The 11104-nt window shown below is 46.2% G+C and overlaps 1 protein-coding gene across 5 annotated transcripts in view; it reads left to right on the plus strand.

The window, feature by feature from the left end:
- PMEPA1 (prostate transmembrane protein, androgen induced 1) overlaps positions 1-5919 on the plus strand; it is a 46726-nt gene extending 40807 nt beyond the window's left edge. For 4 of the 5 annotated variants that reach the window (XM_082065088.1, XM_082065090.1, XM_082065091.1 and 1 more), the window contains one exon: positions 84-5919. In XM_082065088.1, coding sequence (XP_081921214.1) covers positions 84-632 — 549 coding nt within the window. In that variant the 3' untranslated portion in view covers positions 633-5919. The remainder of the gene's footprint in view (positions 1-83) is intronic. The other variant, XM_082065089.1, reaches the window with a different exon arrangement.
- Positions 5920-11104: the final 5185 nt, after the last annotated feature.

Below are 11104 nucleotides of genomic sequence, written 5' to 3' on the forward strand. Positions count from 1 at the left end.
CGCGGGTGCCGCTGCCTTTCCCGCCGTCCCGTCCTGCAGCATCTCACGCCTCTCGCCCTCTTTCCTTTTTCTCTTCCCTCCAGCAGCAAATCTACACCCCGAGACCCAGCGACCGCCTGGCCGTGCCATCCTTTCTGCAGAGGGACCGCTTCAACAGGTTCCAGCCAACCTACCCCTACATGCAGCACGAGATCGACCTGCCGCCCACCATCTCGCTGTCGGACGGCGAGGAGCCCCCCCCGTACCAGGGACCCTGCACCCTGCAGCTGCGGGACCCCGAGCAGCAAATGGAGCTCAACAGAGAGTCGGTGCGGGCCCCCCCCAACAGAACCATCTTCGACAGTGACTTGATAGATAACTCTGTGTACGGGGGGCCGTGTCCCCCCAGCAGTAACTCTGGCATCAGTGCGACCTGTTATGGGAGCAACGGGAGGATGGAGGGACCACCGCCGACCTACAGCGAGGTGATCGGGCACTACCCCGGCTCCACGTTTTACCAGCACCAGCAGAACAACAATGGGGTGCCCTCGATCTTGGAGGGCAGCAGACTCCATCATTCACAACTCAATGGCCTTGAGAGCACAACCGCGTGGAACAAAGAGAAAGAGAAACAAAAAGGGCACCCCTTTTAAAAAAAAAGAAAAAAAAAAAAAAGAAAAAAATCTAAAAAAGGAAAAAAAATAGAAGAAAATAACAAAGTAAATGAAACACTCTGCACTTCTCATTAAAAGAAAAAGGAGAGAGTGAGTTGAGGAAGATGAGCAAAGAAAAAGAAAAAGCCCTTCCCCATCTCTCCATGTATAAATATTTACTTGTTATGTCTGGTCTGAATGCACAAGCCTACCAAGCTTGCAGAAACATTTCTTTATTGAGCTGTGTCTAGACGTTTAAAAAAGGAAAAAAAATCAACTGTAGTCCATTATTTTTGTTTCTAGTTGAGCTGTGTGTGAATGCTTTTTTTTTTGTTTGTTTATTTCACTTATCTTTAAAGACAAAATATTTGCACAAAAAACATTTTGTTTAAAGATCTGCAATATAAATATATAAATATATATTAAAAATAAGAGAAAGTGTATGTGTAAGGAGCAGGAGTATTTTTGTATTAGAAGAGGCCTATTCAAAAAAAAAAAAACCACAAAAGTTGTTTTCTGAACTAGAAGAAAAATGGCAATTTTTTTGAGTGCCAACTCAAAAAGCGTGTATTACATTGTAAAAAAAGAAAAAAAAGAAAAAAAATCAAAAAAAAAATCAAAAGCAGGGGTTTAGAGTTATTTATATAAATGTTGAAATTTTGCACTATTTTTTAATATAAATATGTCAGTGCTTGTGTTGGTCAAAGCCTCTATCATGTCTACCATGAACCTGTCAAGGGATACATGTCGAAGTGAAGAACAAAGTAGCTGGAAGGGGCGGCACGCGCTGCGGTGGAGCCGCCAGCCCTGGCGAGCGCTGGGCGAGGCCGCGTCTTATGCAAACCCTTCATCCCAGAGTCCCCGCCGGCGTCATGGCTTCGTACATTCCCTACAAAGCACGAGGAGTTGGTGTGTGTCTGTGTGTCATCCGGTAAGAGCTTTTTGGAGTAAAAAGGTAAAATGCAAAGCCTCCCCGCTTCTGAGAGTCAGTAACGACAGAAGCAGACAAAAATTACTTGATTTTTTTTATTTTGGACAAGCTCTGGCTTCTTGGAGGGGGGTGGTGGGGGTGAGAATAAACTTCTGTGTCTGAAGGAACAAAAGTGTTTTTTGGTTTATTTCTTTCCATGTTCAACTGAAGGGGCTCTGTTGGGAGCCAAAGCGTTAATATGGAAGTTAATGGGAGTAAATGGTAACGTCCCCACGGGCTGCCTCTCAGCTGGGGTTTAAATCTCGCATTGAAAGTAAGAGCTGAAAAGTGTGGTGGTGGTGAAAGTAATTTTCATTTTGTATTAGACTCCGAAGCCTCTATTTGGAATTACGGGGCGCAGCCGTCTCGCAGCTCTGCCGTCCCCCGGGCTGCCTCTGCTCATCGCTATATTTTACTTTATTATCCTGGCTAAAGAGGCGTCGGATACAGTAGATGGATATGAACCTGCTCCTGTGATGTATTAATTAAAGTCTAAAGAAATATGCTTAACGCTTTAGAAGCAAAACCCCCTTTACCTCTTCTGAAGACGTCCCCATCCACAGCAGCACGGTCCCTCCCGCCCGGCCTTGTGCGTCTTTTATTTGTCTTGGTTTTGGAAGCGTTTTTGTCTTACTATGCTATTGTTTACATTTTTTTATATTGCGTAGGTGTCTGGTAGGTGTTTTACCCTCGTGGTGAATTTGTATGTGGTGGAGTGAGCGAGTGGGAAACCTGAGAGCGCGAGAGAGAAAGAAAAAGGGAAATAAAGCCCATTTTTGGTCCCGTCTCCCTGGCTGGGTGAGCATCTCTCCGAGTGAGGAAGGGTTGGTAGGAGAACCACAGAGAGCGAAGATTTGACGAGGAGGCGTGATTTAATTTTCTGCAGGATGCTATCTAGTAGAGTGACATAAATGAAAGATATAAAGGCAATAACTATTGTATTTAAGCAACTTTTCTATTACTTGAAAAACAAAAAATAACCCTGAGAACGGTTTTGAAGTTCTGACCATTTGAACAATATTTATATATATTTTAAAGAAGATGATGAATAGCTGAACTTGAAGTTTGGTCATTACTTTTTGCCTTTTGTTTTTTAATTTTGCCTAGAAATAGTCCTGTACCTTCTCAATATTTCAGGCTGCTTTTCCACAGCTCTTGAAATCTTCATAGCTTTACAGTCGTGTAACCTAAATTTTGATGACCTAAAAAAAAAGCCACAAAAAAATCAACCACACAAAGGAATAAATCTAGTTTGTCATGAAAGGTACAAAAATGATGAATTTATACAAGTTTTTAAAATGTATCTTTCCTTTATGTAACATGTCTATTTAGTGCCTTATTAAAAAAACAGTAACCCTCCCTTTTTAGAGAGGGGAAAGCAAAATCATTATTAGCATCACAAGTAACCAGCGTCTGGTCTCTTGCTCCTTCGGACCTTGCAGTTGAGTTTTCCGGTCCCTTCTTTCCCACGGGCTGTAAGGGAACTTGAACGCATTTATGCACATTTTCTTACGCAGGGAGATAGGAAACTCCGGTGGATATTGTAAATGAGATACCAACCAAAAGAGAAACCGAAATATAATATCTACTGCCCTCTTGAGCCAAAATGCGTGAATAGTGTTGTTGGGGTTTTGTTTGTTTGTTTGTTTTTTGGTTTGTTGTTCGTTTGTTTTTTTGGGGGGGTGTTGTTGTTCTGTGATCTAAACTAGTTTGTTTGCTACAAAAAACCCTGGTTACCTCAGCAGGTTTTGGGTGGAATATGCATCACACATCAGAGCCTGAGCAGCGCACAGGGCGGTGTGGTGGGGAGCAGGGGTGGGTGGTGACGGGATTGTCTTGTCACCTGCCACCAAACCCCAGGGAGGTGGGCAGGGTCTGGAGAGGTGTGGATGGAGGGGTAGTGGGAGAGGGTCTAAAACCCAGTGCAATTAACCCAGCTCTCATGCTTTGAAGTCCTCAGAATTTCAACTCATCCTCCTTTTTTCCCCCCCTCATTTTTGTTTGTTTTGTCCTGTTTTTCTCTCCCCAATCCACTCCCAGTGTGAGCTTTTATTTCACAAGCATCGCCCCAAGCATCTGCAGCCGCGTGGTCAATTTGTTGAGTTCCTGGGTCCGGTTTTATTTACCTCTGTCTCTCATTTGGGGAATTCAATGAGTGTGAAATGCGATGCCTCAGCATCACCAAATTTCTATTGCAAATGATGCCTTTTCAGTTCATGCCCTGCACAACAAGGCCCGAGCTGCCCCCATCCCCACTGCTCCTGTGGGTCCCTGGGGAGCGGCTGCAGATGGGGGGAGCCCCGAGTCCCAGGCAGCGGGTGCAACTCGAGTCCGTCTCGACAGAGCCACGTTGTCACCTTCTGTCCTTTCTTCTGTCCTTCTGTCCTTTCTTCTGTCCCTCTGCTTTGCAGCCCCAAGAACTGTGTATTGCAAGTGCAGATACCAGATCAGGGGCTCAGATCGACTCCAAGTTCTGAATGGGTGTTTAGAAATGATGGTCTGTTTTTTTGTTATTATTATTATTGTTGTTGTTCTCATTACTATTTAATGTTACTCTTTGCCTCGGGGTCCATTTCTTCCCAGTTCCCACATCCCGTACTGCCACCAAGGCAGAGCATTTGCTTTGCACACCCTTGCTGATGTCTCTACTCGTTTCCTTCTGACCTTTGTGCAGCTCAGGAGAGACTTGTACCAGAAGCTGGACCCTGGTCCTGCTCTGGAGGAGTTTCTAGCATCTTGCAGCTGTCAGCAGAGAGGTTCAGGCCCCTTAAGAATGATTTATTTTTAAACAAATACAGAAGAAACACAGCATTGCTAATGCTTAGCAACCTCTTGTCCTAACCTGCCTTTTTGCTCGGAGTTCTAAGAATCACGTTAGCTTTAAAAGAGGTTGTTAATCTTGGAGAGTTTCTTAGCTTACAGTACGGCAACCAGCATCCTGAAAGTGCCCCCAAATCTTACTGGCCTGGAATGGGAAGGTGATTGTGTCGATCAGGATGGTGAGGAAGGATGGGTTTTGTTTGAGTTTGGCACTGGTAAAACTTGTGTTCACAGCCCTTGGTTTCCCTGGTTTGAAGATTCAGCTTTACTAATCCAGTGCATTGTTTCCATTGGTGTTACGAAATTCATTCTATCTTAAGTGGGGGTATAAGGAAATCCAATTGCTTTCTGGAGAATCACCCTTTTTTATATGTATTGAACTACGAAATTGCACTAACTGCTATATTAAAAAATAAAGAGAAAAAAAGCCCAATGTTTTTACTAAGGATTGGGAAAAGACTGAATCCAGATGTGTAGCATTAACAGTGCTAGGTGAGAACAGAATGAATTTTTAATCTCTTCTGTCTCTCGCTCAGAGATTTTCTATGTACAACACATAGCTACAAAAATCAAACAGAAGTTTTCCAGAAACTCTGCATCAGATTTTTGCTGTACTATAGAAGCTCATGAAGGACAAAATTGAAGTCCTAATTTGCCTGCCTTATAGACACATTTCATTGTATTAATATTTTCTTAAACTTCCAGTTGCATTGCTTTGCCTTTGGAGTTTGTTATAGGCAGTCCTGTATCCTGAGTTCTGTTCAAGTTTAAACTTATGTAAACTATTGACAGCACATGCAATGCAGTACTTATCTATATTTTGCTGTTTTAGTATGAATATGTACTCTGATGCCAATTTACAAAAATCTGTTGTAAACGCTTATTGTGTAACAGTAACCGATAGTGGCAATTATATGTCATTCTAAAAGCTGCAATACTTATACAATAAATTTTACAATACTTTGGAAAATTTGCCTTCACCTTTTGCTTTGTTACCCAAAAATCAGGGTTTGCCAACACCGTGTAATTTCTAAAGCTCTTCCTATTTTCAAATATTGGAAAATGAATATTCTCAGTTCTTGACATTTGTGTGGTTTTTCCCCCCTTCCTTGTTAAGTCGCCTTCTGAATAACGGGCCGACCTCTGTATTGCCATGATGTGTTTTTTCCCATGAAGCTGTAGCTGGTTCCCATGTATTTGCATGCTCAGTCTGTGTGTGCGTGCACAATTCTGTTTTCTTCTTGAGTAGATCAGGTGTCGCAGCTTTAATCCCAGAAGAAGCATTCCTGGTTTGCACCAGTATGTCCAACACTTGCGATCCTGCCTTTCAGCCAAGAACATCACTGATGGTCAGAAGGTCTTAACTTGAATAACCGTCAATCAACAAGAACTGTGTAGATTGACTCAAATCCTAAGCACAGATAATTTATGTAACTTTCTCCTTTCTGAGACTGTGGTCAAATTGCAGTGATCACATTAAAATGATTGAAAACTTTACTGTTTGAAGGGGTTTTTCTTTTTGTGTTTCTGAAGGATGTCCTGTAGGTTCACCTGTCCTGGCCAGACCTTGGGTTCCCTCTCGGGACTAAGGAGTGTGTAGTAGTTAATCCTTGTGCTTTGCCTGGAGGCTGTCAGCCCTGCCTAAGCCCTTGGTCTCATCAGCCCTGCTCTCTTGCTCATCACAAATCTTCGTTCAAGGTGGCAGCGTTTTTGAAAGTGGTCCCTGGGTTTTCCAAGCGTCCCCTCTGGCTGATTTGGATGGGCAAGTGGTGGAAACTTGGTTTTAATTCGAGGGAGTCATGAGCGTGAGTTGCTCCTGTGGGCTTGAGCCAGATGCCTGGACGCTCCGCACAGCCCCGAGCTGATGGCCACTTTGGAAAATGTCACTAGTAATGCCTGAAAGCAGCTTAATTTAGCCCAGGAATGAGAATCCCATATCCAACCCTCTGGCTCTGATCCCAGGACTGTGCCACTTGCCTCCTGCTTACGGTTTATTTTTACGGATTGCTGCTGGAAAGACAATGTAGTGATACGAGACTGGAAAGCAGCTGCCTTGGGGGGGGTGGGGGAGCACTTTTATTTTTCCTCGTGGCAAGCAGTCGGCTGCTTTTCACAGCATGCCGTTGCCTGACCATCAGCAGGGCTCTCCTGGCTCCAGGGAACGCTCACCAGTAACTGACCACAGGCTCCCATGGGCCGAATACCCAAATGAGCCCAGGTTGGAGCCCTTCTACCTTTACAGCCAAATCACTCAAAACACCCTGGTATCAAGAGCTGTAACATGGCTGGGGGGTGACACAGGACTGTCCCCACCTGCTCTCAGGACTCTGACAAGCAGTGGGGCTTCAAGCCTGGCACTGTCTCCATGCCCAGAGGGATCCAGAGGTTCCAAAGAGCTGAGGTGCTGCTCAGAAGAAGAGCGCAGTGCCGTGCAGGTGAGGTTTGTGAGCAGCACCGTGGGTTAAATCGCTCTTGCTGCCATTTTAGGCTGTGGGACGCTGGGCTCAGCAGTGTGGGCTCCGGGATGAATCCCTGAGTGATGATTTGGAGGTGCAGGTGGGCTTCTCAAGGTATCACGGAGCACCTGAGGTGGTGTGTCGGTGCTGGAGAGCATGCCGTACACAGTGCCGCTCTGTGCTGCCGGCATTCCGTGCCTTCCAGTCCATTTACAAACCTCCGGCTGTTAGCCAGGAAGCCTTTTTTTCCCTCTAAATCATGTGTTAAATGAGCAGAACCCTGACCAACTTTCACATGAATGTTTGGAGCTATAATTTTTAACCTGTTTGCAATCAAAGAGTGATGCTTTGTCCCGAGACGGGCTCTCCAGGGCTGGATTCCTCCTTTCCTTTTGGGACGGTACCTTTGCAGCCCAACCAGGCTCACGAGGAGGCCGGTGGCAGCAGCTGGAGGGCTGTGCTATGGGATAGCTTTTAGGGAGCAAAATCTGGATTTCAGCATGAGCACATCGACCAAAACAAGCAACTCTGCCTGTTGCATGTGTTTGAGCAGGTAAAGACGTGAGTTTTGTCTTGGTTTCAGTCTTCATCAGCCCTGCTCCTCCTCACCCTCGATACGGTGGGAGCTCCGCAGGAGCCGACATGGCTCATGGAAACCCAGGCCCATCCTGAACAGACACAGATGTCTCATTTTATGCGCTGTGAATAACACAGATAAAAAGTCAAATGGCTTACTCAGTGTGTAACAGTGCGCACGGGAGTCTTGTGGGATCAGGGCCGGCAGGAAGAAACGAGACGAAAACCCAGGGTGGGGATGAGTTGATTTGCGTTACCAGCACAGAGCTTTGATGAATGAACACGATGCCGTGGGCTGCACGAGGAGCTCGGTGACCGTGGTGGGATCCTGGTGGTGCTGGTGTTGGCTCGAGCAGCTCCAAACACACTTTTCTGTCCTGCATGCAAAGGAACACCAAACCACCACATTGGTGAGAGGGGGCAATGTCCCTGCCCAAGCCTCGGGGTCACACATCCAAATGGGAAACATCCACTTTAGTCCAGGTGTGGCGAGGCGGGGGAAAGGGCAAGGTTTGGTTGAGTCACTGTTTCAAAATGACATTTTTCATTTTTGGATTCATGGCTGAAACCTACATCTTCCCACAGAAAAATGAGAACTCAGCTGAAACCACATTTTCCAAAATGGAATTTTTTAAAATTAAAAAAAAAATAATAATAAAAAAAAGGCCAAGTTCAACCACCACAGTGCGTGGGAATGGGCAGAGAAATGTTGTTGCTAAGCTATCTTTCCATGGCTAATGAGGTGATCTGGGGACACTGCAGTGCAGCTGATTGGCAAAAGACTATTTTTAATCATTTTTTTTTTTTTTTTCTCACAACTCCAGTGGAAGAAAAAATTTTGTGACTTTCGGAAACCACGAGTGGCAAAGCCTTTGATTTTAAACAGATTTCTGTGCTGCAAATGGAATAGGACTTCAGAAATCAGATTCAGCTTTCCCCTGTGCTTCCAGCATCAAAACCCTTTTTTCAGCAGTTCTGGCCCTCCCTGGCTGCGCTTGCTGGAAGGTAGAAATTCCAATTTCAAAGTATCTGAATTTCACAAGAGCTTTTTTTTTTTTTCCACTTTTTGTCTCTATATTTCATCTGCTTGTCCTAACGCAAACTCTTCCCCTCTGTCTGCTGGTGCCCCCTCCATCAGTGCCTCCTCGGGAGCCGTGTTGGTCCCTGTTCCTGCTCATCCCAGCAGATGATTCATTTCTCGTCCAGTCTCGGTGCTGCCTGCGCCTGCGTTTCATCTGGTTTGTGCCTGGAGGGCACGAAGCAAAACCTCCCCAGGGCTTATTCAACTCCAGCCCCAGGGCTCAGGGATGGTCCCTCCAAGTAAACGTGAATGAGATGGCTTGGGGTGCTGTGAGGTGGGGAAGGTGTGAAACCTGGACTCAGCTCTTGCCTTTAACCTGGTCAGGCTGCTTTTCCCTTAGACTGATTGACTGGAGGGTTTTTTGCCTATGCTGCAGGCTGAGACCTGCCTCACTGTGGAGAGAGGGGAAGCCTTGACCGGGGACAGAAACCCCTGAGTAAGATGCCTGGAAATACAAATTCTCCCTCCTAGCGAGTGTTGCAGTGATGGGTTATACTGAGATTTACTAAGAAAGCAACGTGGTCTCACAGGAATCCTTGCTGTTGACTATCCTGACTGTAATGGGAATTTACTCCAAACACTTGCTGCTATCCTTTTTTTCCTTAAAAAAAAAAAGAGTCTAGAAATTCCCACTGCTTTGACATGAAACAGGACTATGTAACGGTGCTAACAGCAAAAGCAAAAACCTGGATGGGAGAAAAGAGGAAATAATTCTTGCCTTGGGCTTCTAGACATGATCAGGCTGGAAAAGCACTACTCAAGATTCACTTCATTTAAAGTCTGATGGGGTCAAAACTGGTTCCTCCTGCCTCTTTACCCTGCAGACAGCTCACCCCTCTCCTTTGAACCCAGTGCAGAAGGCTTGTGCATTTTGCTCGGTGAGCAGGCAGAGCAGCTGGCAGCTTTGACCCAGGTGGGCACAATCCTGCCGTGGTCCAGGAGGCAAATTTAGGCAGCTCCGGGGAGAATGGTGGTTGGCTGGGGGGGTTTCTCTGCTCTTCTGCTGACGAGGTTTTGAAGGAGGTGTTTCCTGACCACCCTTTGCGGCTGCATGTGGTGGGGTTGGGTTTTGGTTCAGTGATGCGCCAGGTTTCTGAAGCTGTCTGGGCGATGCGAATGAAAGACAAATCCTCTGAAACAGCAGCTGCTTTGGTGCTTACTCATTTTGAGGGGAGACTGAGATTTGTGGCACTTTTTCAGGGTAGCCAAAACTGGGCTTCAGGGTGTCCTAGAGCCACATGCTGCAGGAGCTGTAGATGTGCTTTTTCTGCCTCTGTGGCTGGAAGTGCATAAATCACTGCAGCTTGGGGGCCTCTTCCCTGGCTGCCTCCCCGCTTGGGGAACACAACCTGCTGCTCCCCAGGTGAGCAGGGCTGGCTGCTGCTGGAGAGCATCCCTGGGCTGCTCCCTCCCTGCCCTGTGCATGGAGAGCCTGTTGTCAGGTAAGATTAAAGAGTGCATAAATGGAATTTAGAGCTCTGGCTGACCAGACTGATGGCTCTGGACTAGGCAGAGGAGAGGTGACATGAAGCACTCTACGCAGTGTACTTGGAATGGGTTTTGCAATGCAGAAAAGCGGGAGAGTGTTGACTCCTGGTCAGGATTCATTAGTTGTCAGCTCTTGATGGGTGTTCGTTCCCCCTGTGCAGTCCTGACTCTCAGTTCAAATGCACACAGTTGCCTTAAGATTGATTGTTAGCAGCAGCAATAAATCACAATCACAGCAGCCGGTGGTGCGTTTTGGATGCCAGTCAAAATGCAGCTCCTTGGAGTATTTATCTCTTGCAAAGTCAGGGAACCTGGACATTGAACAATTAGATCAGTGTGGCTCTGTGAAGTTGCATTTGATTAAGAGAGTAACTCTGAAGTACAAAGCTATTGCTTTGGTGTTGATGTGCATTGCTTAGAAGCCTATTTAAAAAAAAAGAGACCAGACACTTAAGTATAGATCACCCCTGCAGCATCGCTCACCAAGCGACGCGCTGCAGCGCGGCAGGTGGCTTTGTACCAGGCTCCCACCTTCACTTTTCTGCTGTGGCCTTGCTATTGTCAAAATGGAGAGAAAAAGGTGGCTTTTGCTGCACTGGAAGCTTGGCTCAGACGTCATATCTTGTTTCCCAATACAGCAGAAGTTACTGGGATACTTTAAAAGACCTTTAAGATGGATATACCTGTCCCCGGGAGGGGATGGCTGGGCTGCTCTGGGGACCACAGCAGCTCTGCGGGGTCACAGCAGCAGGACATGGCACTGGCTGCATGTCCCACGTAGATGCTGTAGTGTCACAGGTGGGTATCCTTAGTTTGCTCCGCCATGTCCCTTCTGTGTCACCAACAGAGGATGGGCTGTGGCGACAGCCTCTGCTCTGATGTTGTAGTGTTAATATCTTCAGTACCAACTGCAGTCAGCTGCTTTTTTGCAAGAGATGTTTACGGCATTTTAGTACTTGGGCCCATTAAGATGAGTAAGAATTAGGCATCCAAAACGTTTCAGGAGCTCTGAAATAGTCACGCAAGCATGCAGTCATGCAAGACCAACCCTTCGGGATGCTTTGTGGTGTTTTGAGGAGAG

This window comes from Streptopelia decaocto, assembly GCF_964273445.1.
Source record: "Streptopelia decaocto genome assembly, chromosome: 14".
Lineage (NCBI taxonomy): Eukaryota > Metazoa > Chordata > Aves > Columbiformes > Columbidae > Streptopelia > Streptopelia decaocto.